This window comes from Phocoena sinus, chromosome 2, assembly GCF_008692025.1.
Source record: "Phocoena sinus isolate mPhoSin1 chromosome 2, mPhoSin1.pri, whole genome shotgun sequence".
Lineage (NCBI taxonomy): Eukaryota > Metazoa > Chordata > Mammalia > Artiodactyla > Phocoenidae > Phocoena > Phocoena sinus.
Window position 1 is genome coordinate 177,376,967 of NC_045764.1, and position 24,759 is coordinate 177,401,725.

The following is a 24,759-nucleotide window of genomic DNA, read 5'->3' on the forward strand; positions in this document are numbered from 1 at the left end:
CTGGGGGAGCCCAGGGCAGGTCCCACCCCAGGGAGGGCAGTGGCCCCTCCTCTCCAGGCCTTGTTCTGAGAAGCCCCACCCTCGGGGGCGTGCCCTCCCCAGGCAGAGGCGCGGCAGAGCGGGGCCCAGGCCCAGAGCTGTTTTCCACCCTTTATCACCCATCTGTCACGAGGCAGCCCGAGAGCCAGGGCGCTCGTATTACACGTCTGACACGCTGTCCCCTCCAGAGCCCAAGGCCTCTCGCTCCCGCATGGGGCCCCGTCCTCGCCATCCAGCCGGGGTGGAGGGGGCCCTGCTGGCGCCGGAGGAGGCCTGGGAGGCGGGCGAGAGGTGGTACCCGGAGCAGCCTTTGCCTGCTGAGCCAACCAGAGCTGCACACCCCTCCTCCGTTTTCCTGGTGGGGAAACTGAGGTCTGGGGCAGGCCCTCCGCTTGACCGAGGCTCCTGAGACAAAAGGGCAGAACCCAGGACTCAGGCCAGTCCTGGGGGTCTGCAGAGGCCCCACTTCCTCTAGGCAGGGGGGAAGCTGGAGCCTGAGCAAGGCTGCCGGGCGGGGTGAGGACGGGGGCCTCGGGGGGCTCGGGGAGCACCTGGGAGCAGAGCAAGGCCCAGGCAAAGGCCCAGGCCAGAGAGGGCCCAGGGCTCCTGAGAGGCGCGGGAGAGGGCACGTCCCACAGGAGGCTCTCACCGTGTATGCAGGCTCCGTGCCAGGTGGTCGCGCCCTCTCCCTGAGTGATGACCACGGCTGATGGCCGTGAGCACAGGCGGGTCCCCAGGTCGCCTCTGAGCGCTGACGTGAGCTGCCTCACTCACCCCCACCGGGGCCACGGGGGAAGCTGCTCCTGCCGTTTCCGTTTTCAGCCAAGCGGACTGAGGCACCGGGAGGTTAAGCGACTTGCCGAGGTCACACAAGGTCACAGGAGGCACAGGATGGAGCCGCTGCCAGGGACACACACCGCACTGCACACACGCATGTACACACACATGCGTACAGGCACATCCACACACACTCACAAACACACAAGTGCTCACACAGCTGTGCGCACACACACATTGTCCCACCACCCCCGGCCCCTCCCCCCGGGGCTGAAGCTGGGCCCCCAGGCCGCCCCTTGTGAGACCTGCTCCTTCAGATAAGGCCTCCCTCCCCGCCCCTCCTCCCCAGGCTGGCCGGCTCCCCCACGACCCTATTTGCAGTAAAAAGCCTGATGCTCAGATAGGAGAAAATTGCTCCTTTTTTAAATAACTGAATGGCCGGCCTGTCATCTCTCAGGCGGAGAAAGCCCTCCCCCAGACTGGTCCACCTTGCAGCCCTCCCCCACCTGGCAGCTCCCCTTTGGGAGGCCCCGAAGGAGCTCATCTGAGGTGCCCCGTACTCAGCTCCATCTCAGCCCCCGGGGGCAGGGTCCTTGGAGGGTGGATGGAAGCCAGAACACCCCTCATAAAGTGCAAACATCTGACCGCACGGGAAGGGAGCAGTGATGGCCACCAAGGACCCAGACCAGAGACCCCTGGCAGAGCCTGGGGCTGGGGATAGGAGGGGAGATGGCTCCCGTGCCACCCCACCCCATCTCATGGTCCAGGGGGAGGCGGGCAGAGAGGACCTGGCACCAGCCCCTGGTGTCCACGTTGCCCCGCATGTACAAGGAGGCGGGGGTGGGGGGGGCCATCACCCCACAGGGCCCTCAAAGGACTGAGGCCAAATGCCTGCCGGGCTTCCCCTGCTCAGGCCCGGTGGGAGCAGGACAGGGGGACGTCTCAAAAGTCAAGGACCTTCAAAGGATATGAAAGAAAACTCACACCAGAAGGGCTTCAGTTAGTGAGGAGAGATGGGAAACGCTGCAATCAGAGGCTCACTGATGAGAGAGGGCAGGTACCACCTTACACCTAGTACTTGAGCAATCCGAAATCCGGGAGAGAGAGGGGGAGGGAGAGACAGAGAGAGGTTGGGCAGGACTGAGGGGCGGGCCCACCAGCTGCAGCCCCCACAAACCCCTGGAGAAGGCTTTCCTAGCCCCCATGAAGCCCTGACAAAGCCCAGCCCTGGACCCCACCATTCACGCCTGGAGCAGCCCGAGAAGCAGGGCAGCGATGATGTTTATTGCAGTCTTATCTATGGCCTCAGAAAATTGCAAGTGACCTAAAGAAACTGCAAGTGACAATAACAGAATGCAGACCTCCAGAGGAGGGTGGTTGTAGATTACGGGATCAGCCCTGTGGAATATTACGCAGCCATTAAAGCTGATAACTGGGAAGATTGGCAGCAGGCGAAGCTGCCGACCGTCTCGGTTTCGGGCAGGCAGGATTCCTCTGCACCTGGAGCACCTCCAAGGAAAGCAGTGTCTGCTTGTGGGCCAGGCTGATGGGAAGAGGGAAGCCAGCCCAGCTTCCTGGGAAGAACCTCTCCTCCTTTTATTTCAGTCCTATGAGGAGTGTTCCTTGTGCAATAAATGTCTTTGCTTATCTCAGGACCATGTTCCAGTAAATGAAGACGGCGGCACACGCCCTGAGCCCCGACTCCCTGCCAGAGACGCGGCATCAGACCAGAAAGAATGAGGCGGCGGCTCCAGGCTCACCCGTGCTCGGGGCGGGGAGGGTGCGGCAGGGCCCTGGGTGGGCGCTGGGCTGGCGGAGGGGGCCTCGGCTGGAGGCAGGGAGGGAGAGCAGAAGAGGGAAATGTGGTCCCTGCCCTTTCCCCGAGCTGTCCGCAGCCCCAGGACCCCCGGGAGGGAAATGGCTGGGTTGGGGGGCTGGAGGGGGGCTGGCAGAGAGGGTTAGAGGCCCCCAGGCTGGGGCACAGAATGACCAGGAGTGCACAGCATCTGGCCAGGGCTGAAGGTGGGGGTAGAGTATACAAGGGGCCTGGAGGATGGGTCAGAGCAGAGAGTCCCAGGGGCTGGGAAGGGCGGCAGAGGCAGAGGAGGTGGGAGCCACGGAGGGCTCGGGAGCAGGGCAGCAGCAGGTCTGGTGCTTCTTCTGGTGGCGCAGGGAGGCGGGTGTTGGAGTGGGGGTGGGTGGAGACAGCAGGACAGCGAGGTGACAGGACGCAGCCTGTCAGGACCGGGTCCAGGACGAGGGAGAGTTGGCAGCAGCAGGAGAGGGAGGGAGTGTAAGGGGGTCTCCCCAAGGAGCAAGTGGGGCCCCGACTTCAGGCCCTGAGTCCTGATCTAGCCTCTGAGCTCGTTGCTGGCCAGGGCAGGCCACAAACATAGGTGTCCCAGCCGCGGGAACAGGACAGCCATGAGCTAGGCCAAACCCCGGGCCAGGTGGGTCTCCCGCCCCTGCAGGACCGCCTCAGCCCCGAAGGCCAGTAGCAGGCTCACTCAGCCGGTGGCCCCCCCCAGCAGGAGGCCGTCTCACAGACGGCCCCGACTCACAGGGTGTCCGTGCAGAACAGCCTGCTGTCCCCATTTGACAGATGGGAACACGGAGGTCGGAGCGGGCTGCTGACTCCTGGCTCCACCTTCCAAACACACAGTGGGTGGGAGGGCGGCCCCTGGGTGGGCTGTGTCCAGGCTCTTCCCCCCGCCCTGGGCCAGCGGTCTCCTGCTCAGATACCTCCCCTCGTTCACAGGTAAGCGACCGCGGCCCAGTGTGTGGCGAGAGCTGTCCCACGGCGGGCTCCGGGTGGTGCTGCTGGGCAGTCACAGGGCGCTGAGCTCGGGCAGGGCCTCCCCTGGACAGAGGAGGCCACCAGGCAGAGCCCCCCGGGGCGCAGGGAGGTTCCGTGTGTACAGCTCAGACGTGAAGGCAGTCAGTCCTCGGGGGATGCCAGCCACAACCGCTGTCACTGTTACTGACATGGAGAAGTGATGCGGACCCCGTCGGGATGGGTGGGGGCAGAGCCAGGGCGGGAGACACAGGCCTGCGTGATCACGGACCGCACCCGTCCCCGCTAACACGGCCATCCAGTCGTGACCAGTCCCGGTGGCTTTGTCCCAGCCCTGACCACTTGGCAGCAGCCCTAGGGGGTCAGACGGCCAGGCTGGGGCTGGGGCAGGTCCGCAGAGGGTCTCCACGCCCCTGTCTGGTCCCTGCTGCATAAAGCCAGAGGAGACGGCAGGGACGCCGCAGGGGCTGCCTGTCTCCAGCCTCGGGGGGGCTGGGCGGGAGCGGCTCACTCCTGCCTGCCTCCCTCTGCTTCCCACCCCCCAGGAGGACGACAGGAAGGGCCCCCCCTCTATCCTGAGACGAAGCCCGCAGGAGCGCCACAGCCATGGGGCCGAGCCACGGAGGACCACGAGGCACGTGCGGTTCCGCGAGCCCCTGGAGGTGGCCGTCCACTGTAAGAGGCGAGCGGGCCAGGCGGGGTGGGGGGACATCACCCAGGATCTCACCGAGGGCTGCCCTGCCCTCACAGGTATAACCCCAATAAAACCCAGGCCCACGGGGTCGGTCTGAACGAGTGCTGGTCAAAGAAACAGCAACTGGCAGGAAAAATAGAACCAGAGCTTCCCAAGTCGTTACTGTCTTCCTGAAGAAAGGCCAGTGGGTAGGCGTTCCCAGAGCCCACCCGCTCTTCCTTCCCTCAGCTCCTCTCACCCCCTCAGCCTTCACTGCCCACCTCCCAAATTCTCCCTGCCCCCTGGCCCTAGGGTCCTGGTACTGCTCCCAGAGCCCCCTCTCCACCCCAGTCTACCTCACTCCTTCTCCAGCCCTTCCCATGGGACAGTGCCCTTGTATCAGCTAGCTATGCCTCGTAACAAATCAGCACAAACATAGCAGCTTCAAGCAACCCACGCTGATTATCTCAGTGGCCCCGTGGGTCAGGGTTCTGGGCGCAGCAAAGCTGGTCCTCTGCTCAGGGTGGCACAAGGCAGGCATCAGGGTGTCAGCCAAGGCTGGGCCTCGCCTGGGGCTCGGGACCCTATTCCAAACTCACAGGGTTATTTGCAGAATTCGCGTCCTTGCAGCTGTTTTAGATGACCCTCTTTTATAAAGAGCTCGCCTGATTAGGTCAGGCCCACCCAAGACAATCTCCCTTTGATTGACTCAGTCCGCTGTGGGGATTTCCATCACAGCTGCAGAACCCCTGCCCCTTTGCCATGTTCTGTTGGTAGAAGCAAGTCACAAGCCCCCCACACTAAGCAGAGGGGACCACACAAAGGTGAGGACCTGGGGGGATCGTGGGAGCATCTTAGATTCTGCTTCCACAGCCCCCCAAGGGAGGTGCTCCCTGAGTCCCACCAAGTTGCGGATAAAACTCACTCCCCCGACGTGTGTCAGTGTCTCCCTTGAAGGCCCATCGTAAACGTCGGGTCCGGGCCTCCCACAGGGGTCCTCACCCACCCTTCCCTCCCCGGTCCAGCCCCCAACCCCCAGAGCACAGCTCAGCACCCGCCTCCAGAGCTTCCCAGCAGCCCCAGAAGCAGAGACTCTCAGGTGGGGAGTCAGGGCCCAGACGGTCTGGGGCTGGTCTGGGGTCCCCCAGTGAGCTAAGTGGAATGGACAGGAGGTAGGGGGTCCTGCCTGCCTCTCCAAGGTGCCAGGCCCTGCTGCCCCCCAGGACCCCTGCAGCCTCCTCCTCCCAGGCTGCTGCAGGGGACACCCCACACTCCCGCAGGGCCCCCGGAAGGCTCTGAGAGTAGCGCCAGCACCTGGAAGCTAGAATCTGAATCAGTGAGGCTGGGGCAGAACCCTGGGTGGTGCCGGGCAGCCTGGCCGGCCGGGGGATATGGACAGCCGGCCGGGTCAGGACCTACAGGGACCTGAGTCTCCATCTGTAAAGCGGGGAAGCTCTAGCTGACCCAGCCTGTCTTGGGGTCCTTAGGGTAGGCGGGTGAGATGAGGGGCCCCGGGGGCTCTGGCTGGTGGAGGCAGCGAGCCTTCCGAGCGGGGTGACCCCCCGCTCCGCCCGAACCCACCCTCACTCTCCTCCCCAGACATCGCCTGCAGGGAGCCCTCCGCCATGGCCAGGGGTAAGTTCTGAGCCCTCGGCCCTCATCCCTCAAAGCCCCAGCCCACACGCTTGCCCAGCATAGCCCCAGCTCCAGGACACGACCAGACCCCCCACTGCTCCAGCCAGGCTCCCCACCCCGGCAGGGCCATGGGTCCCTGACGGTCACGGGTCGGCAGCAGCACCCCTGGGGTACCGTCTGCCCCCCTCACTCCTTCCCCAGGGAGGGTGCAAGGGCAGAACCTACGGGAGGCCCTGTTGCAAGGAGATCGCAGGCCCAGATAGGGACGGGGAGACCCTCGCCGCAGGGGCCCACCCGACAGGCAGCACCGAGGTGCCAGCCTCCGGGTGAGCCGTGCCCGCCCACCGCAGCCTCCCCACCAGCTCTGCGGGGAGGCGGGCGCCCAAGGGTCCTCACTGGGGCCGGGGCTCAGGCCCGCGGGCCGGGCTCACAAGTCCCCCTCGGCCCCAGCGCCCGGCCGGCGCAGGCCCCGCGACAGCGCCCTGATCCTGCGGCTGACGGCGTGCATCCTGCTGGTGCTGGCGCTGGGGCTGTGCTGCAGCCGGGCCGAGCCCGTGGCACTGGCCCTGGAGGACCTCCGGGCCCGGCTCCTGGCCCTCCGTGTGCGTCTGCAGCTCGCGGCCCTGGCCTGCTGGCGCCACCTCCTGCAGCTCTGATGGCCGGCGCTCACCTCCCCCGGGCCCAGGGGCAGCACTGCAGAGGGAGAGCCCCAGGTCGGGGCTGGGGGCGTCCAGACAGCCCTGAGCCCTGGACTCAGCGGGGCTGCTGCAGGCAGGGTGACTGGGAAAGCGGGCCCCACGGCTTGAGATCAGACGTGGGGTGCTGCGGCCTTGGATACGGCAGGCAGCCCCTCCTATTTCACGTTAGCGTGCCCTGTGAGGTTTTAGGAGAGCAAGAATTCCACCACTGAAACTCAGGGACCCACAGGTTCCAGCCCCCAGGCTACCCCTTGGGCCCCTCCCTCGCCCCAGCGGGAACTCTTGGTGACTTTGGGCCCGGCCCGGATGTGGCCGTGTGTAGCCCCTCGAGGACGGGGACACCCTCCCTGTGTCTGTGGGAGTCCTGGGAGGAGGTAAACCCGGGCTTTTGTTGCTTGGGGACTGCAGCCCAGACCCCGAAACCCCTGTGGGAGAGGCACTGGCTGCGGGGCGGCGGGTACTCCCTCCTGCAGCCACGTGCAGGGCATGGCCCCGGAGCCCCCAGCTTGTCTGACACCTGCACCGGGCCCAAGGCCTGGGGATCCCCTCTTGCCTAGCCGTCGGCCTGGGGGTGTGGCCGGCACAGAGAGGACATCGGGGGGCCGAGAGGACCCCACCACCCTCAGGACACAGCCGTCTGCGCCAGGGTCCCAGCCGGCGCCCTGCGGCCTGGGAGTCCCATGACTGTGTAGACGCCGAGCCTTCAACCCCGTTGCCAGGCCAAGGAGGCTACGTGATGACAGACCCCAGGGTCCCCTCAGACGCTGCATGGAACGGGGCCCTGAACAAAGCAGGGAGGCCCGGGGTCAGACACCAGGAGGCACCGCTAGGGGAGAAGCTGCACCCCCGTAACCTTCAGAAGAGTGTCTACGCAGCCGCGGGTGCCGGGCTGCGCCTCCCGCGGGCCTTCTCTAAGCATCTGTTCCCACGGCTTATGTGGGGAGACACTGATTCTCTATTAAAACACACTGCCACCTCTTTCAGTCTGGGGACTTCTACCCAAAGGAGGGAAATGGGGACTGATTTGCGGTGGGAGTCACTCCAGTGGCTGAAGCAGAAGTGGGCAAGCCGTCCCCTCTGGCCTCAGGGACCGGGGCGGTAGCTCCGGGGTCCCTTCGGGCTTCAGGACTTCGGGAGCCCCAAGTGGGGAGCCCAGCCGAGAGGGGTCCACCTCCAGGAGCGGTGGCCTAGGGGGACCACGGCGGGGCTCCGGGCCCTGGCCCTCTGGGACCCTCCAGCATCACACCCCCCCCAGCCCACCCCACCCCAAGCCTCATCTCACCCTGCCCCCTGAGGAGGATAAGCAGGTTAAGCCAAGTGCCACAGCCCTGGGGCAGGTACTGGGGGGCGGGGTGGAGCGGGGCGCCGCCCAGGGCATTCCCCTCCTCATGGCCGCTGCACTCAGCTAAGGGCTGTTCGTTCATTGCAAAGACATGCTCAGCCCTGGAGGGTCCCAGAGACCATGACCCCCATTGTTTTCGGAAAAATATTGCTCAAGGTGTACCCGACAACCCCAAGAATTCCAAAATTTGAAATCCATCCTCACACCCGTGAAGTCTCGATGGGAAGCAGTGAGAACGGAACCCATGAGAAAATGTGCGGATGTGAGGGTACAGCCACTGTGGGGGAGGGGGACCAACTCCCAGTTCCTAGTAAGTTTCGGGAACTCCAGGAGCAAACACGGAGTACAGTGCTTTAAGTCTTAAATCGAAAGCAGATAGAACGATGGAGAAAAGGCAAACTGGAGGCGGAGAAAAGACGGGCAAAGAGATTCCTGCTTGTCCACTTTAGAGGCTCAGGTATTTTTGTTTCTATTTTGACTTGAGAAATAGATGGATACATTTAAGTTTAAGAATCTTTACTTTCAATTAAGCCAGAAGTGGAAGTAAAACACGATGTCCATTATCAAACAGCAGCGGGGAGAAGCAAGGCATCATGGAAGCGATCGGGTGGACCCACCTCAGGAGCCTCAGAGGCACGGCCACCCCTCCTGTCCAGCCCCGGAGGGTCCGTCCCCTGCCCACTGCAAGGGCGCGTGGCTCCCGTCCCAGTACCCCCTCCCCGGGGCCAGCTGTACCTTTCCCAGAAGCCCCCGGGGTGGGGAGGTCTGGGGGCGCCAGTGCAGCCAACCAGGGTGTCAGCGAGAGGCCCGCTCTGTAAGTGCACGCAGGTGTCTGCTAGCCTGACCAAGGCGCTGCTCAGGCCAGCTCCAGGCCACCCACAAGTGTCAAATCCGCAGCAGACCCTCAGGCTCCAGAAGCCCACATCCTGGCCCTGCTCCTCCCTCCAGGGCCCAGACAGCTGCTACCTGATGGGGGACAAGGCAGAGCCACCCCACCTTCTGCTGGAGACCAGAAACTGTCCAGGGCCAGACGGGGTCCCCACGGCCAGTGGACTAGGGCGGGCGCATCCCCTCGGGGGCCTCAGGTTCTGTCAAAACACCTCCCCAAGGACCCTGCTGCTCTTCCCAAAACTCTCAGCCAGGCCCGGGGCCAGAGCATCTGAGATGCCAGGAACCTCAGTCGCCCTGGTCCCAAGCCCCCACTCCCAAAAGGTGCCAGCCGAGCAGCGTCATGACAAGTGACCTGCAGCCTCGCCTCCCGGGCCCGGGCTGCCCGCCACACCTGGCACCTTGACCCAGGCCCAGATCCGTGGCCTCTGGACGCCCCGTTGCCCCGCTTTTTGGGAGACTGAACCATCCACTGGTGGTGAGAGCCATGGACATGGGGAGCTGGGGGCTCACCTTCCCCTGGAGGGTGGGGGGCAAACTAGCACGTGGGCCACACCAAGAAACTATTTACTAAGCTCAGGGGAGGGGCTTACATTTTGGGCACCCCAATCCCGGACAGGACACGGAGGACAGGATGCGGAAGCCGGGGAGCCCCGAGGGGGGGGGCCACAGCCAAGCAGACCCCTGATGGCTTGTCACCGAGCCCCAGGGTCCCAGTTCCCCTCCCAGCTCCTCCACCTGCTGCCGAGGGGGCAGGACCGTGCCCTCGAGGCCTCCTGAGTTGGGAAGGCAGCCCCCTCCTCTGGGGTGCAAGGGGCCCTGGGGGCACCCGGGGACGGGGTTGCAGACAGCTGCCCGCTCTGGTCTCCACCCATACCTGCACACTCCCACACACCTGTGCGTGGGCGCCCACCTGCGCGCTCACACCTCGCCATGCAGGCCCACGTGCCTCACATGCACACCACAGTGGCACCTGGCCCCGCTCCCCTGCGAAATGGCACCTCCACATCTGGAACCCATGTCTCCGACCCCAAGCCCAGGCCCAGCCCACACAGGGCCCCCCCCGGCCTCCCCAGGCAAGTCCAGGACGCCCGCGAAGCCACCACCTGACCCCAGGCCCAGCCCCCCGTCCCTGTGCTTCTTGAGCCGAGACGAGTCTGGACCCCGGGGCTCAGGAGCCGCAGCGGAGTGCACTCAGCCCCGGGTGGGGACCACCCGGGGCCAGAGGGCGGCTCCGTCCCGCACTCGCCTCTGTCTCGCAGGTGGTGGGATTCTTGTCCACACGCGGCTCAGGCTGGGAACGGGGCGCCTGGTGAGGGGGTCGCTCAGTACACGCAGTGCCGAGGGGAGGCATGCAAGTCGCGGGGGGCCGGGCAGAGCCCCGGCCGCGGCCCCAGGGCAGGCCATGTGCCCTGGACGGGGTGTCCGGGGCCAGGCCTAGATGACGGCGCTCTTCTCGCCCTGGAAGGAGGCGTGGGGGGCCGGCCTGGCCAGCAGCAGCTCCTTCTCGTGGACCAGCTTGTCCAGCAGGTCCTCCTGGCGGTAGTTGTGGTAGACTTTCAGGAAGGCCAGGATGGTGATGGCCAACCAGGCCAGCCACGAGGCCCAGAGGCCGAACTGTGGGGGACAGAGGGCAGGGTGAGGGGGCCAGCCAGACCCAGTGGCCACCACCCACCCCCCGGGAAAAGGACGGACCCGCTGGGGAAGGAACGAGGTGCTGCGGGGACAGGACAGGACGGGGACGTCAGCCCCGGCATCTGGCGGCCCTCCCGGCCCCCAAGCTGTGCAAACGCTTTGGGAACTGCCCACGCTCGCACCCCGACAGGGCCCGCGAGGAGCTGGGGCCGCTCGGCTCCAAGGGAGCTCGTTTCATCCGTAATGGAGCCTCTTCCAGTCGCCGGAAGAAATTGACCTTTATCTGCTGCTTCCAAACAGTTGAAGGGGAAACAGTTTAATCAGAACCAGCCTCGAGCTGCAACTAAACGGACTCAGTTGCGGGTGTTTGTCATCAGACTTAGCCTGTACCTTCCTTGAGCTGATCGGCATAAATTCCACAAATTCAGGCTGGAACGTTTCCCGCTAAATTTGTGTGAAGGTGTCTCTGGCAGGCTCAGCTCATCTCAGCTGGACCCACACGATGTCCACAGGGCTCCTTACCATAGAAAGAGTCCTCAGACCAGCCACTGGCCAAGGCGGGTCCAGAGGTGGACCTGCAGGCTGGTGAGCCCTGCCCCGTGCTGAAAGGACCCACCCCCTGCCCGGGGGGCCCCGTCATCCCTGCCGTCAGGGTCATCGTCAGGGTCAGAAGCAGATTTTGAGGGACAGGCCCTCTCTGGCCACATGTCCCAACATGCCTGTGTTCCAGCAGACAGGGTCCCCAGAGTTGCCCTGTGGTCTCCTGGAGGGTAGGGGACGAAGCTGATACCAGGGCAGGGCTGGAGGAGAAGGGTCTCCCCGACAGTGGCTGGGGGGCTCCTTCAAACGCAGGGGCGGACCCCCTCCCGGGACCCCCTTCCTCAGACACTGCCTCGGCATCCCTCTCTGGGGACCCACTGTGAGCCCTCAAGCATCTATCTGAGGGCCCACTTGGTGCCAGGACCAGAATCCAGACTCCCGGGCCCAGCACTGCAGACCCAGGATGACGCCCGGCTTCCTTCCCAGCACCACCCAGCACAGGGCCACCCCCTCACTCCCCAGGCCTCCCCGCTTCTGCAGTTAGCTCAGAAGCTAGCTGTTCCCTCCTCCTAGGACGCCCCACAGCCCACCCCTCCCCACCCCCTGCAAACATCCTCTCAGTCTCCAAGATCCAGCCGTCCGCCGGGAAGCCTCCCCGACTGCTCCCCCAGCCCGGTGCTCACCCGGCTCTATCTCCTCTGCCTGGCACCGTCCTTAGCTACGAGTGTGTTTCCTGCCCCGGCTGGGGTGAGGGGATGGGCTGTGCCCTCGGTGAATGTTCAGCAGTGAATGGCCCCCTGCCCGACAATGCACGCCTCCCTTCTGCCTGGGCAGCTCCACCCACCTGGGCCATCGCGAACTGATCATAGAAGGCGGAGTTGTCCACGTTCAGTTCCAAATCAACGTCCTGGAGCTCTTCGCAGCTAAAATGCCAAGACGCAGGGTGGATGGGGACTGCTGGGGGACCAAGCATGGGGGGGAGCAGAGCATCACCCCCGAACGGCGAGGGGCTGCCCCCAAGGTGGGACAGACAGGTGGGGTGGGGCCCCACCTGTGGGGCAGGGAACCTGCAGACCCGGCCCCCATCTGGCGCTGGACAGTGGGGGCCACCAGCGCTGCCTGTCACTCTCCTGGAGACTCCAGCCTTGGCCCCCGCAGCTCCACAGCACTGCAGAGCCAGGGGCCTCAGAAGCAGGGGCGCAGAGCTGCTGCTTCTAGCCCCTTGGTCCCCGGACTGAGCTACACAGTAGCCCGGCTGAAGCGCCACGGGCATCCATGGGGGCAGCCCCACCCACCTGACCCGCTCACTCTTCACCTCCTGGGGCTGGCGGCACGGGCCAATGTAACCAGCGGGGAATAGCAGGGCAAACTACAACGTGCTGGTGACCTGTACAAGCTCCTTGTCTGTAGACAGGCTGGGCCAGGCCAGCCTCAGAAGCCTGGAGTGAATGAGGCCTGGGCTCAGGGGCCCGTAGCATCCCGAGGTGGCAGGACACGTTAACGGGAGCGTGAGGCCTGGAAGAGGGAGGCCCAGAGATCCAGGCAGGCCCTGGAAGGGCCTGGAGGATGGGCTTTAAGGGCTGGAAATGGAGTTTGTGAGGGTAAAGAAACTCTTTCTAGAGAAGCCCGAGGCCATACCCAGCAGCCTGTCCATGCTCTGAGGGCTCTGGGGGGTCGAGGGGGGGTGGGGTGAGAACGCAGGTGGCCGGGGGCCCATCAGGCAGGGCACAGCTCAGCATGGGCAAGACCCCAGCCCACAGAGGGGCTGCCCTGGTGTGGACCGCAAAGGAGTCACCCACCCAGGGCGCTTGAACTTTCCTCTGCTGTGTGCCCCAAGCTGCTACAGAGGCACCCTGGGGACCCCCGAGGTGAAGGTGCAGAATAAGCAGGGGGGTGCGCCCTGCCCCCGCCCACTTCGGCTCTTCTGTCCATTCCATACTTTAAGGTTCCAGATCTGATTTTTCTTAAAGAAAGAATCTGGAGTCTCTGGAACAGGTAACCCCAGGGTCCCTGCCTTCCCAGGGGAACGGTCTGGGGCACCAGATGATGCCCCTTAGGGCTGGGCAGTGGGCAGCCCTTTGCTGGGGGTCAGGCAGTCACCATGCTCCACCGTGGGCCGCCCCCAAGCCAGAGATGGCCCCTGGCTCAGGGCCCAGAGCATCCGTCCCAGCCCCGAAGGCCTCTGTCCCCGACGCCCTCCGACCAGAAACTTCCACTCCCGCCCCTCACCGTCCCCACCCCCTCCACGCTTACATTCCACACCCTCCTCATTACCACACCTGGGCCCAGGCCTCTGCCCGCAACAGCAGCACAGGGCCGGCTCTCCAGGGCCTTCCGGGACCTGGAGCCCACCCTGGGGGGTCCCGTCACCCAACCGCGTGCCAGCAATGACGGGGAAGCCGGAACCTCCGACCTCCTGGGCCTCCAACCCCCCCACACCCCAATCCACCCCCAGGGTTTGTGGGGCCCTGCTATTGTGTGAAGCTGCCGTGGGCTCCCTGAACTGGGGAGGGGGTATGGGCCCCAGGGCAGGGGTGGCCAGGTGTGCACAGGACGGGGATCAGGCGGGATGGGCAAAGCTGCGGGCTCAGGGTGGGGTTCGTGCAGGAAGCCATCATCCCAGGAAAGGCGGGCGGGACCCAGGGCGCACCTGTGGGGCACGGTGCCCTTCTCAGTGACAGCGTCACACCACACGCTGAAGCCCACGCTCACAATGGTGCTGGCGATGAAGACCAGGCAGACCACGAAGGCGCTGACCAGCAGGTTCAGGAAGGCGTGGAGGAAGGAGCTGCAGCGAGGGTGGGAGGGGCGGTCACCGCGCCACCCCCGTCTCCACAGCACCCCTGCGGGCCAGGCGGCAGCAGGGAGGCAGCCCCCGACCCGCGGGTTCCCAGCTGGGGAGTGGGCCCCAGATGACGGGGTGGGGCCAAGCGGGGCCACCAGAGGTTGCTTCCCCTCCGGCAGCGTTCCTCACCCCACAGGCCCACGCGCCGGCCAGAGCTGCCCAGCCCATCCTCCCAAAGCCCGGGACTGGGGACCGTCTTATAGCAGAGTCACGGCCACCATTCAAACCCAAGGCCGCCTGGTTCCGAAGCATCAGAACCAGCACCCATGCTGAAAAGGTCAGACAGCATTTCAAGGTGGATCACCCTCGCGGGCACCCACCAAGGCCATTTACCCACACAGTCATCAATGCGGCTGGCCTGCACCTGCCTGGGGGTCTGTCACCCTGCTCTGATTTCTCCACTGAAACCTGAAAGGCCAAGGGGTGACCAGAGTGGGCACCTGGGGGACCCGGGAGGCAGGGCCGAGAGGGCAGAGCTCGCTCAGGGCCAGGCTGCAATGCCCCATGGGGTCAGGGCCTGTCCAGGGTCCATGGGAGCACGGCTCCCACTGGGGTGCTTTCAGAGGGCGCCGACGTTTGCCCTCCGATGGCACGGCGGGTGGGGGAAGGGACGTGGTGGGAACACCCGCCCACTAGACTCTCCTGCCGGCCCACAAGCATCCACCGTCCCACCATCTCCAAAACACCCCCTTGGAGATCCAGAGTCCTGCAGGAGAGCAGTCGGCCGAGCTGATGCCGCAGGGGGCAGGGGGCGCAGGGCTGCCCCACGGCAGGGGTGGGGTGGGCAGAGGGAACGCCCCCACGTGGGACAGCAGCCTAGACCTACATCTAACCTGCTGCAGGTCTGATGTGGACATCAGTGCTTGCAGTACATTGAATCTGAGGGAAATGACTGAGCAAATCTGGCTTCACGGGGAACATTCACTAAACGAGGTGTCAGCTGGGGTTTCAGCCAAGAAAACATCAAAGTTGTCGTCACCGGACGCGGTGACTCGGCCGAGGCCGAGCAGCGATGGACGCACCGCTCCTGCGTCTGTTGTTTCTTTCATTTATCCACCCGTCCGATGCTTTCTGGGCCTCCACCCACCCTGTGCTGGGCCCCAAGGACAGTGCAGCATGGATGCCGCAGTCCCGGCCCAGGAGCTGCCTCAGAAAAACGGGCAGATGGTAAACCGAGGTCACCAGTGCCCGACTCACAGCACGAATGACCGGGCTGCTCTGTCAGAGCCGGGACCGTCCGCATCCCCAGGGAAAGATCCTTCAGGGCTGCTATTGACAGGCCCGATCCAGGGCCGCCCTGCTGAGTACCAAGGCTGGGAGGGCTTGAGCCACCCCGACAAGGGCGTCAGAGGGGGGGCAAGCATGTTCCTAAAACCCCGACAATCACACCTGAAAGGGCCGGGACAGTGGGTCTGGCCCCGTGTTTGCACTCGCACTCCCGCATACACGCGGGGCCTCCACACCCAGGATCTGGGCCACGGGGACGAAGGCGAGAGCCGTGCGCAGGAAGCTCCACGCCTGCCACGGCCCCCCATCCGCAATTCTCCAAAGGCTGGCCCTGCACCCACCGGGCATCCGTGGTCCTTGCCCAGCTCAGTGTCACGGTTGTGTGTTTACTGTGCTTGAGTCTCAAGCTGCCCACGCCCTGCTGTGTCTCACCCTGTGAGGGTGGCACCATAATCCCTGCCCGAACTGGACCATCGTGGGCAGCTGCTCTTCAGATCACGTCCCGTCCATTCTCCGCCTGGGGGGCCGAACGGAGGGGGCCGCCCTCTCCCTGGCTCCTGGTTGCATCCAGCTAATGGGGTCCCGGGGGGACGTGACAGTGGGGATGGGGGGTGTTCATCACCAGGTCCCTCCTGGGGTCAGCCTCAGGCTGGCGGTGTCCCTCCACCAAAGGCTGTCCCTCTGGGCGGCCTCATCCACGTAACCCTGCCTAGCCCCTCGGCCGGGCGTGGTGACAGGGTCCCACACCTGGCCCACACCTTAGTCCTCAGGTTTTCCTCACCTGGGCGGTCATCAATCTCCACCTGGGACCCTGATGGACACAGTTCTGAACTGCAAAATCCATCTGGCCCTGAGAGCTCGAATTAGGGGCCAGGGGCCTATAGTTATGAAGAGAGGTACGTTATGGCCCATCCCCCACCGAAGCTGTCACCGAGCAGAGGCAGTGTCAAGCCCCGTCTGCCCTTTGCCAGCTGTGCGACCTTCACTCTGCAAGGCACTCTGGGGGCCTCAATTTCTGCTCTGTAACATCAGATTACGGTGGGAACTGAGGGAGCTTATGTGGGTGAAGGGCACGTAGCTGCGGGGCGACTCATGAGCTCTCATCCCCCCAGGACAGACCTCAGCCCATCATCCAGGCCGGGTCGGGCTCACTGCCCTCTGACCCCCAAGCCAGGGGCACACCCGGAGCCCTCGGGCTGGGGCCTGTGTTGCCACAGAAGATGGGGTGCGGGAAGCAGGGATGGAGAAGCTGCTGAGTGACCCTTGGAAACCAGATTTGGAGACGGGTTCACGGCCAGCTGTGCCCCTCGTGGGGCAGCGTGGGGCTGGGTGCGGCTGGGGGGTTGGGGAAGGCCCAGCCCACTGGAGCCCCCCTTCCCAGGAGCTGGTGCTCCGAGGAAAGCAGAGGTTACGCACAGCCTACGCCCCTGGCATCTCCATCTTGGATGGACACTGGGCTCCAGCCAAGGAGAACATGGCAGTCCCAGGGAGACCAGGGACGAGCTTCCACAGGCAGAGCAGAGGAGCAGGCCGCTCTCGGCACAGAAGTCCAGCCCCCTGGGACGGCCGGTTCCCTAGGTGCCCTCCACCCGCTGACAGCCCTCTGCCATCCCCCCAGGAAGCCTGTCCACAGCGGGGCTTGTGGGAGGAGGGACGGCCAGGGTGCAGAGGGCAGGCCAGCGGGGGACCAGCCGGCGTCAAACCCTGCTCCTTCTCGCTGGGGGGGGGCCCCAAGCCCATCCTGCACCGAATTCTAGAGGCCCAGGAGGGTCCCTCACCCCGCGTGCACAGCAGTGCCCTCGTGGGACCCCTGGCACAGCGGGCCTGAGACACAGCCGACCCGTCGGAGAGCTGCCCCTTCCCACCTCTGAGGGCGATTTACAGCACAGTCTCTGAGAGCCAGAAACCACCGACACTCCGGCCGCATCCCTATTAAATGGGCACAGTTTTGGGGTCTCCATCCCACGAGACAGGGAAGGGCCCGTGCTGGGGTCCTGCCAGCCAGCAGCCTCCTCTTGCCCTTCCCGTCGGCTTCTGGTCATTTCCTTGGCATGTGCTCTGGCTTTACAGATTTCTAAAGAATCGGGTGTGTGAGAGCCTCCCTTGGCCCCGGCCCCCCAGCGCTCACAACATGACTCCCACCCCCTCCTCCCAACGACAGGCCGGGGCAGCAGTCAGGAACGGGAGCCCAGCACTCACAGGGTTAACTTCATCTTTCTCCCGCTGCCTCTCAGGGTGCCCCGCCTGGATGTGCCATCTCCATGGCGACAGCTATCCTGGGAAGCCCTGGGAGCGATCTGCAGGCTGAGGGACACGTGTGGGCAGGCAGATGGGCTGTTTTAACCCAGCGCTCCCCAGCCGTCAGTCACAAACCACTGCAACCTGGACCGGCAAAGCTGCCCGGCCCCCAGGCCCAAGACTCACCCTCAGCTCAGCCAGGGGCCCGAAACAGCAATGACCCCGGAAGCCACAGGTGCCACTGATCCACTCACTCCTTCCCCCAGCCAGCAACCGGGATGACAGCCCCTGTACAAAGAGCTGCCCCGACACCTTACCCTCCACACCCCCGGGCACAAGCCATCAGGGGTCCCCAATTTGCACAGAGACACACTGCATGAGGAGGGAGCTGGCACCACGGACACCGCGTCTGACCACGAGCTCGAGACCCAGCCGTGAGCCCCTCACACAGATCAAAGTGTAGGGTTCCACCCTGGGTCTCGGTCTGAGGTTGGACTCAGGAGAATTAGGGTACACACTAAACCCTAAACAGGGAGGGCCCTCTAAAAACCCAAGTCTATTTAGAGAAGAGCTAACACCTATCCTTCTCGAACTCTTCCAAAATATAGCAGAGGGAGGAACACTCCCAAATTCCTTCTACGAGGCCACCATCACCTTGATACCAAAACCAGACAAGGATGTTACAAAGAAAGAAAACTACAGGCCAATATCACTGATGAACATAGATGCAAAAATCCTCAACAAAATACTAGCAAACAGAATCCAACAGCACATTAAAAGGATCATACAACATGATCAAGTGGGGTTTATTCCAGGAATGCAAGGATTCTTCAATATACACAAATCTATCAATGTGATACACCATATTAACAAATTGAAGGAGAAAAACCATATGATCATCTCAATAGATGCAGAGAAAGCTTTCGACAAAATTCAACACCCATTTATGATAAAAGCCCTGCAGAAAGTAGGCATAGAGGGAACTTTCCTCAACCTAATAAAGGCCATATATGACAAGCCCACAGCAAACATTATCCTCAATGGTGAAAAACTGAAAGCATTTCCACTAAGATCAGGAACAAGACAAGGTTGCCCACTCTCACCACTCTTATTCAACATAGTTTTGGAAGTTTTAGCCACAGCAATCAGAGAAGAAAAGGAAATAAAAGGAATCCAAATCGGAAAAGAAGAAGTAAAGCTGTCACTGTTTGCAGATGACATGATACTATACATAGAGAATCCTAAAGATGCCACCAGAAAACTACTAGAGCTAATCAATGAATTTGGTAAAATAGCAGGATACAAAATTAATGCACAGAAATCTCTGGCATTCCTATATACTAATGATGAAAAATCTGAAAGTGAAATCAAGAAAACACTCCCATTTACCATTGCAACAAAAAGAATAAAATATCTAGGAATAAACCTACCTAAGGAGACGAAAGACCTGTATGCAGAAAATTATAAGACACTGATGAAAGAAATTAAAGATGATACAAATAAATGGAGAGATATACCATGTTCTTGGATGGGAAGAATCAACATTGTGAAAATGACTCTACTACCCAAAGCAATCTACAGATTCAATGCAATCCCTATCAAACTACCACTGGCATTTTTCACAGAACTAGAACAAAAAATTTCGCAATTTGTATGGAAACACAAAAGACCCCAAATAGCCAAAGCAATCTTGAGAACGAAAAAAGGAGCTGGAGGAATCAGGCTCCCTGACTTCAGACTATACTACAAAGCTACAGTAATCAAGACAGTATGGTACTGGCACAAAAACAGAAAGATAGATCAATGGAACAGGATAGAAAGCCCAGAGATAAACCCACACACATATGGACACCTTATCTTTGATAAAGGTGGCAGGAATGTACAGTGGAGAAAGGACAGCCTCTTCAATAAATGGTGCTGGGAAAACTGGACAGGTACATGTAAAAGTATGAGGTTAGATCACTCCCTAACACCATACACAAAAATAAGCTCAAAATGGATTAAAGACCTAAATGTAAGGCCAGAAACTATCAAACTCTTAGAGGAAAACATAGGCAGAACACTCTATGACATAAATCACAGCAAGATCCTTTCTGACCCACCATGCTAGAGTAATGGAAATAAAAACAAAAATAAACAAATGGGACCTAATGAAACTTCAAAGCTTTTGCACAGCAAAGGAAACCATAATCAAGACCAAAAGGCAACCCTCAGAATGGGAGAAAACATTTGCAGATGAAGCAACTGACAAAGGATTAATCTCCAAAATTTACAAGCAGCTCATGCAGCTCAATAACAAAAAAACAAACAACCCAATCCAAAAATGGGCAGAAGACCTAAATAGACATTTCTCCAAAGAAGATATACAGATTGCCAACAAACACATGAAAGAATGCTCAACATCATTAATCATTAGAGAAATGCAAATCAAAACTACAATGAGATATCATCTCACACCAGTCAGAATGGCCATCATCAAAAAATCTAGAAACAATAAATGCTGGAGAGGGTGTGGAGAAAAGGGGACACTCTTGCACTGCTGGTGGGAATGTGAATTGGTACAGCCACTATGGAGAACAGTATGGAGGTTCCTTAAAAAACTACAAAGAGAACTACCATATGACACAGCAATCCCACTACTGGGCATATACCCTGAGAAAACCATAATTCAAAAAGAGTCATGTACCAAAATGTTCATTGCAGCGCTATTTACAATAGCTCGGAGATGGAAACAACCTAAGCGCCCATCATCGGATGAATGGATAAAGAAGATGTGGCACATATATACAATGGAATATTACTCAGCCTTAAAAAGAAATGAAATTGAGCTATTTGTAATGAGATGGATAGACCTAGAGTCTGTCATTCAGAGTGAAGTAAGTCAGAAAGAAAAAGACAAATACCGTATGCTAACACATATATATGGAATTTAAGGGGGAAAAAAATGTCATGAAGAACCTAGGGATAAGACAGGAATAGAGGCGCAGACCTACTGGAGAACGGACTTGAGGATATGGGGAGGGGGAAGGGTGAGCTTTGACAGGGTGAGAGAGAGTCATGGACATATACACACTAACAAACGTAGTAAGGTAGATAGCTAGGGGGAAGCAGCCGCAAGGCACAGGGATATTAGCTCGGTGCTTTGTGACAGCCTGGAGGGGTGGGATGGGGAGAGTGGGAGGGAGGGAGACGCAAGAGGGAAGACATATGGGAACATATGTATATGTATAACTGATTCACTTTGTTATAAAGCTGAAACTAACACACCATTGTAAAGCAATTATACCCCAATAAAGATGTTAAAAATAAATAAATAAATAAAATAAAGACAATACCTAGGGAAAAAATAAATAAATAAAAAAAATAAAAACCCAAGTCTAGGGCTTCCCTGGTGGCGCAGTGGTTGGGAGTCCGCCTGCCAATGCAGGGGACGCGGGTTCGTGCCCCGGTCCGGGAAGATCCCACATGCCGCGGAGCGGCTGGGCCCGTGAGCCATGGCCGCTGAGCCTGCGCGTCCGGAGCCTGTACTCCGCAACGGGAGAGGCCACGACAGTGAGAGGCCCGCGTACCGCAAAAAAACAAACAAAGAAAAGAACCCAAGTCTAAGGAGGGCAGTGGTGTCCTTCATGGGCCGGATGTCCGGTGGCCATCAACACCCCTGAGAGCCATCGTCCATCACACTGCTGTCTCTACCTGCCCTTCCCGGCCTCCTGGCCCTCCCGAGTCCCTTTACCCACCCAGCACCTGCTCGCCTGGTCTATGCAGCTTGACCAACAACTGTGCCGGAATCGGCTGCCCTCGGCTGACCGTCCTGCCCGTGGCTGGATGAGGCAGACCCAGCCTTCCCACAGGTCCAGACCTGGCTGACACAGCGAGCCCAGAGGGCTGAACCCTCGGTCAGACTGTGAGTCTGCAAAGGCATCAGGGCCCGTGAGTGGCTGCGAAGCAGCAAACCTCAAGGGGCAGGAATCTCGCTGTCATTCACTCAACAATCACTAATTTGGTGACTCCTGGGCACCATGTCCCGTGCTCAGCCCTGAGCACACAGAGGTGAACAAGGTATGTGTGCGCCTTGGGTTCAGCCAGCCCAGGGTCCCCTCAGGTGCACAGCCATGGCCTGGACATCCACAAGAGCTGTGACCTGCTCCTACAACCCAAACTAAGAAGAAAGGATGACACTTGTGACAGATGTCATCACAGCTGACCAACTGCCAACTGGCTTGCGTGGTGGACAGGGTGGGAACAGGCAGCGGGACAACCCTGTGGCCTTGGGCCAGAATTCCTGACGGCTGGGAAGGACATTCTGCAACAGATGTCCCTGGAGAAGAGAAGCGTGGCCCAGCCTTGGCTGCCATGGTCGAGGCCGTTGGTGGCAGGACAGATGAGCCCCTAGGACTGATGCAAAGGGACAGAGGACCCTAAGTGTTCCTCCAGCCAGGCCACCTCCATGGGAGCACAGGTTCCCTCTGTCCTCAGAGGACGGGCACAGTGAAAGAGCACAGGGAGGCATGTACACTCCCAAGCCTCAGTTTTCTGTCTTTAAGATGGGGATGGGGATGGTTTCACAGAGCTGATGGACACCTTCTATGAGATGACAAAGGACAGAAGCTGTCCCTAGGTTCCTAGGTTTGCTGCCCAACTTGTGTGAAACAGGCGGTCCTGCGTGACCAGGATTCCTTCCTTGCAGGTTCTGGGCTCTTAGCTCCCAGCCTCTGGTGGTGCCTCTGAAATCTCCCACCACTCAGAGCCACGGGGGGCTGGGCCCCACCTACAGAGCTGCCTACACGTCCTCACCAGGTAGACCCTGAATGCCTTGAGGTCACCTGTCTTGTAGGGACAAGCTGGAACCATGGGCGTCAGCTGATGACCAAGCCGTGGCCCCCACCTGGCCTGTGCCCACTGCCCTCAGCTTCCCAGACTGAAGGGACCTCAACCTACCCCGCCTGCTGACCGCCCCTCCTCTGCCTCAGACCCTGTCTCGTAATCAGAGATGCTTCTCCAGCCCCAACCTGCACTGGAGACTCCGACCGGGCACCACGTGGGCTTGGCACCGCAGGTGCAGATGTGTCTCAAAGCCTCCTCGGGACACCAGCCATCGTGCGGGTGGAGGGAAGGAGAAGCAGGGCAGGCGCCCCCCCGGGACTGGCCCGGGCTCACCCTGGGAAGAGCTCCCACCCCACACACAGCACCCGGAGGACGCCCCGGGCTGACACATGGCTTCTGCAGACCCCGAATGCAGAACTTTCGTGCACTGGGTTGAATTGCATCCCCTGACAACGTATGCCCACATCTGCACCCCCAGTACCTGTGAATGCGACCTTATTTGGAAATAGGGTCTTTGTGGGTGTCATCAAGCTTAAGATCTCAGGATGAGGTCATCCTGGATTTAGGGTGGGCCCCAAATCCAATGACTAGCATCCTTATGAGAAGAAGGAAAGAGAGAAGAGGCCATGTGGAGAGGGAGACAGAGATTGGAGCGACAAAGGCCTAAGCCAAGGGACATCAGGGGTTGCAGCGGCCGCCAGGAGCTAGGAAGAGGCCTGGAAAATATTAACCCCCCAGAGGGAACCAACCCTGACAACACCTTAATTGGGGGCTTCTGGCCTCCAGAACTGTAAGAGAATAAATTGTCTTAAGCCCCAGTTTGTGGTGCTCTGTTACAGCAGCCCCTGGAAACTCATACACATGGGTTGCTTGGATTTCACCCCTCTCCCCCCGCCTCAGCTGTCCCTTTCCTCCTCAACCTGCAGCCCCCCTTCCTCTCTCCAGCCCCTCTCTCCATGCCAAAGCCAAGCTAAGAGCTCTCAGGAGTCCCTGCCCACTCACAGCCTCAGAGCCCCGCTCCCCGGAAGAAGTGAAAAGCCACTAAAAACTACCAGCAGATGATGGATGGGGGTGAGGGTGGGGGCAGAGTTTGGGAGAAGGCGTGGACTTCCCACGTAGATGTGAGGGCAGGCAACAGGCAGGAGCAGCCTCCCAGGACCTCTGCAGGAGACCTGGCCGCTCCAGGGCGCAGGGATCCACAGCCTGGGCGTGGGTGGGGCGGGCCACACAGGGTCCCACAGGGGTAGAGGCCCAGGGAGTGTTACTGGCTGAGAACCCCAGCCCAGGGACCCACATCCCACTCTCTCACAAAACAGCCAGGACAGGACAAGGTGAAGAGAAAAATGGTGGCGGGGTGGGGGGGAGGGGGGCGGAGGCTAGCGGGGCCCCACACACCTTCTGCTCCCTCTCCCCCGTCCCCCAGCCAAGGTGTGTGCCATAGCGGTGGGCCTCGAGGGCTTCCCTCCGGCTTTCCTTCCCAGGAGGCTGGGAACGGGGGAGGATCCCCTGTTAGCCGGGTCGGCCCCCTGCCTGCCTGGTCCCTCCCCCTCCACCCGGAGCTGGGAGCAGGCCAAACCCGGCTGGCAGCTGTCCGCGGTGCTGACGGGCGTGGGCCCCGCTGGGCCAGAGACGGAGGCCCAAATCGGCTCCGAGATGACGAGGCAACACTTGCACCCCGGGGTGTGGGTGGTGATGCGCGCTTGGAGAGGGAAGCACTGTCCCGGTACGGAGAACGCCATGGCCCCTCGGTTCTGCGTGTAGACAAAGGGCAGTTTCCGTGGAAGTGGTGAGGGCCGATGGTTGATATTTTCGGGCCTCTGAGACCGTGGGGAGACGCAGGGACTCACCCTCCTCCTTGTCAGGGAGAGCCTGGGACGCTGTGGGCACGGAAGGGGGGCCGTGCCAGGGGTAAGGGCTGCGTCTGTCGGTGCAGGGCAGCTGCGAGGCCCCCACTTACCCCTCGTGTCCCTTGCAGAGGAAGAAGAGCGTGCGCCAGGCGTGCGCCGCGGCGAGCAACAGCGAGAGGAGGCTGGCCAGCAGGCTGAAGCGGCAGGCGGCCGGCGGGCCCCACTCCTGCACGGTGAAGCGCTCGCCCTCCTGCGCCGTCAGGTTGGCGCTCAGCCACATGCCCTCGGTGAAGAGCAGGCAGCGGCCGCGGAAGTCGTGGCCATTCTCGGACAGCGGCACCACCACCACGAAGCTGAACAGAAAGGCCAGGAAGTAGCAGACGCACTGCGCGAAGAGGAAATTGTTGAGCCCCATGGCGGGGCCAGGCGGGCCGAGGAAGCGGCCGGAGGAGGCCGCGGGGCTGGCTGGCGACGCGGGACGAGGGGCGCAGGCCGGGAGACGAGGCCGCGGGAGTCTCCCGGCGCCGCGCGCAGGCCGGGCCGGATCCGCGCGGGAGGCTGCGCAGTGGCGGCGCCGGCGGGGTCCTGCGCGCCCCGCCCGGGACGCGTGCGCAGCGGCCGAGCGCGGGCCGCGCCTGCGGTCAGCACCACGGACCGCTACCGGCGGGCTCGCGGCGCGGAAAGGGGGCAAAGGGGACAATGGGTGGGTGTGGGCCACGCTGGAGAACGGGTGTACCGATGCAGAAGCGAAATGGAA

The 24,759-nt window shown here is 61.4% G+C and overlaps 2 protein-coding genes across 2 annotated transcripts; one reads left to right on the forward strand and one right to left on the reverse strand.

Moving 5' to 3' along the window:
• The first annotated feature begins 2,485 nt into the window (after nucleotides 1–2,485).
• C2H14orf180 (chromosome 2 C14orf180 homolog) lies at nucleotides 2,486–6,574 on the forward strand. Its single transcript, XM_032619681.1, has 4 exons — nucleotides 2,486–2,596; nucleotides 4,159–4,285; nucleotides 5,883–5,918; nucleotides 6,369–6,574. The coding sequence occupies exons 1-4, from the start codon at nucleotides 2,486–2,488 to the stop codon at nucleotides 6,572–6,574; spliced, it is 480 nt and encodes a 159-aa protein (XP_032475572.1).
• A 3,709-nt stretch (nucleotides 6,575–10,283) lies between these two features.
• Nucleotides 10,284–24,425, reverse strand: TMEM179 (transmembrane protein 179). The gene is made up of 4 exons (XM_032624893.1): nucleotides 24,113–24,425; nucleotides 13,672–13,809; nucleotides 11,866–11,944; nucleotides 10,284–10,463 (listed from the first exon to the last, which is right to left on the reverse strand). The coding sequence occupies exons 1-4, from the start codon at nucleotides 24,415–24,417 to the stop codon at nucleotides 10,284–10,286; spliced, it is 702 nt and encodes a 233-aa protein (XP_032480784.1). The 5' UTR covers nucleotides 24,418–24,425.
• Nucleotides 24,426–24,759: the final 334 nt, after the last annotated feature.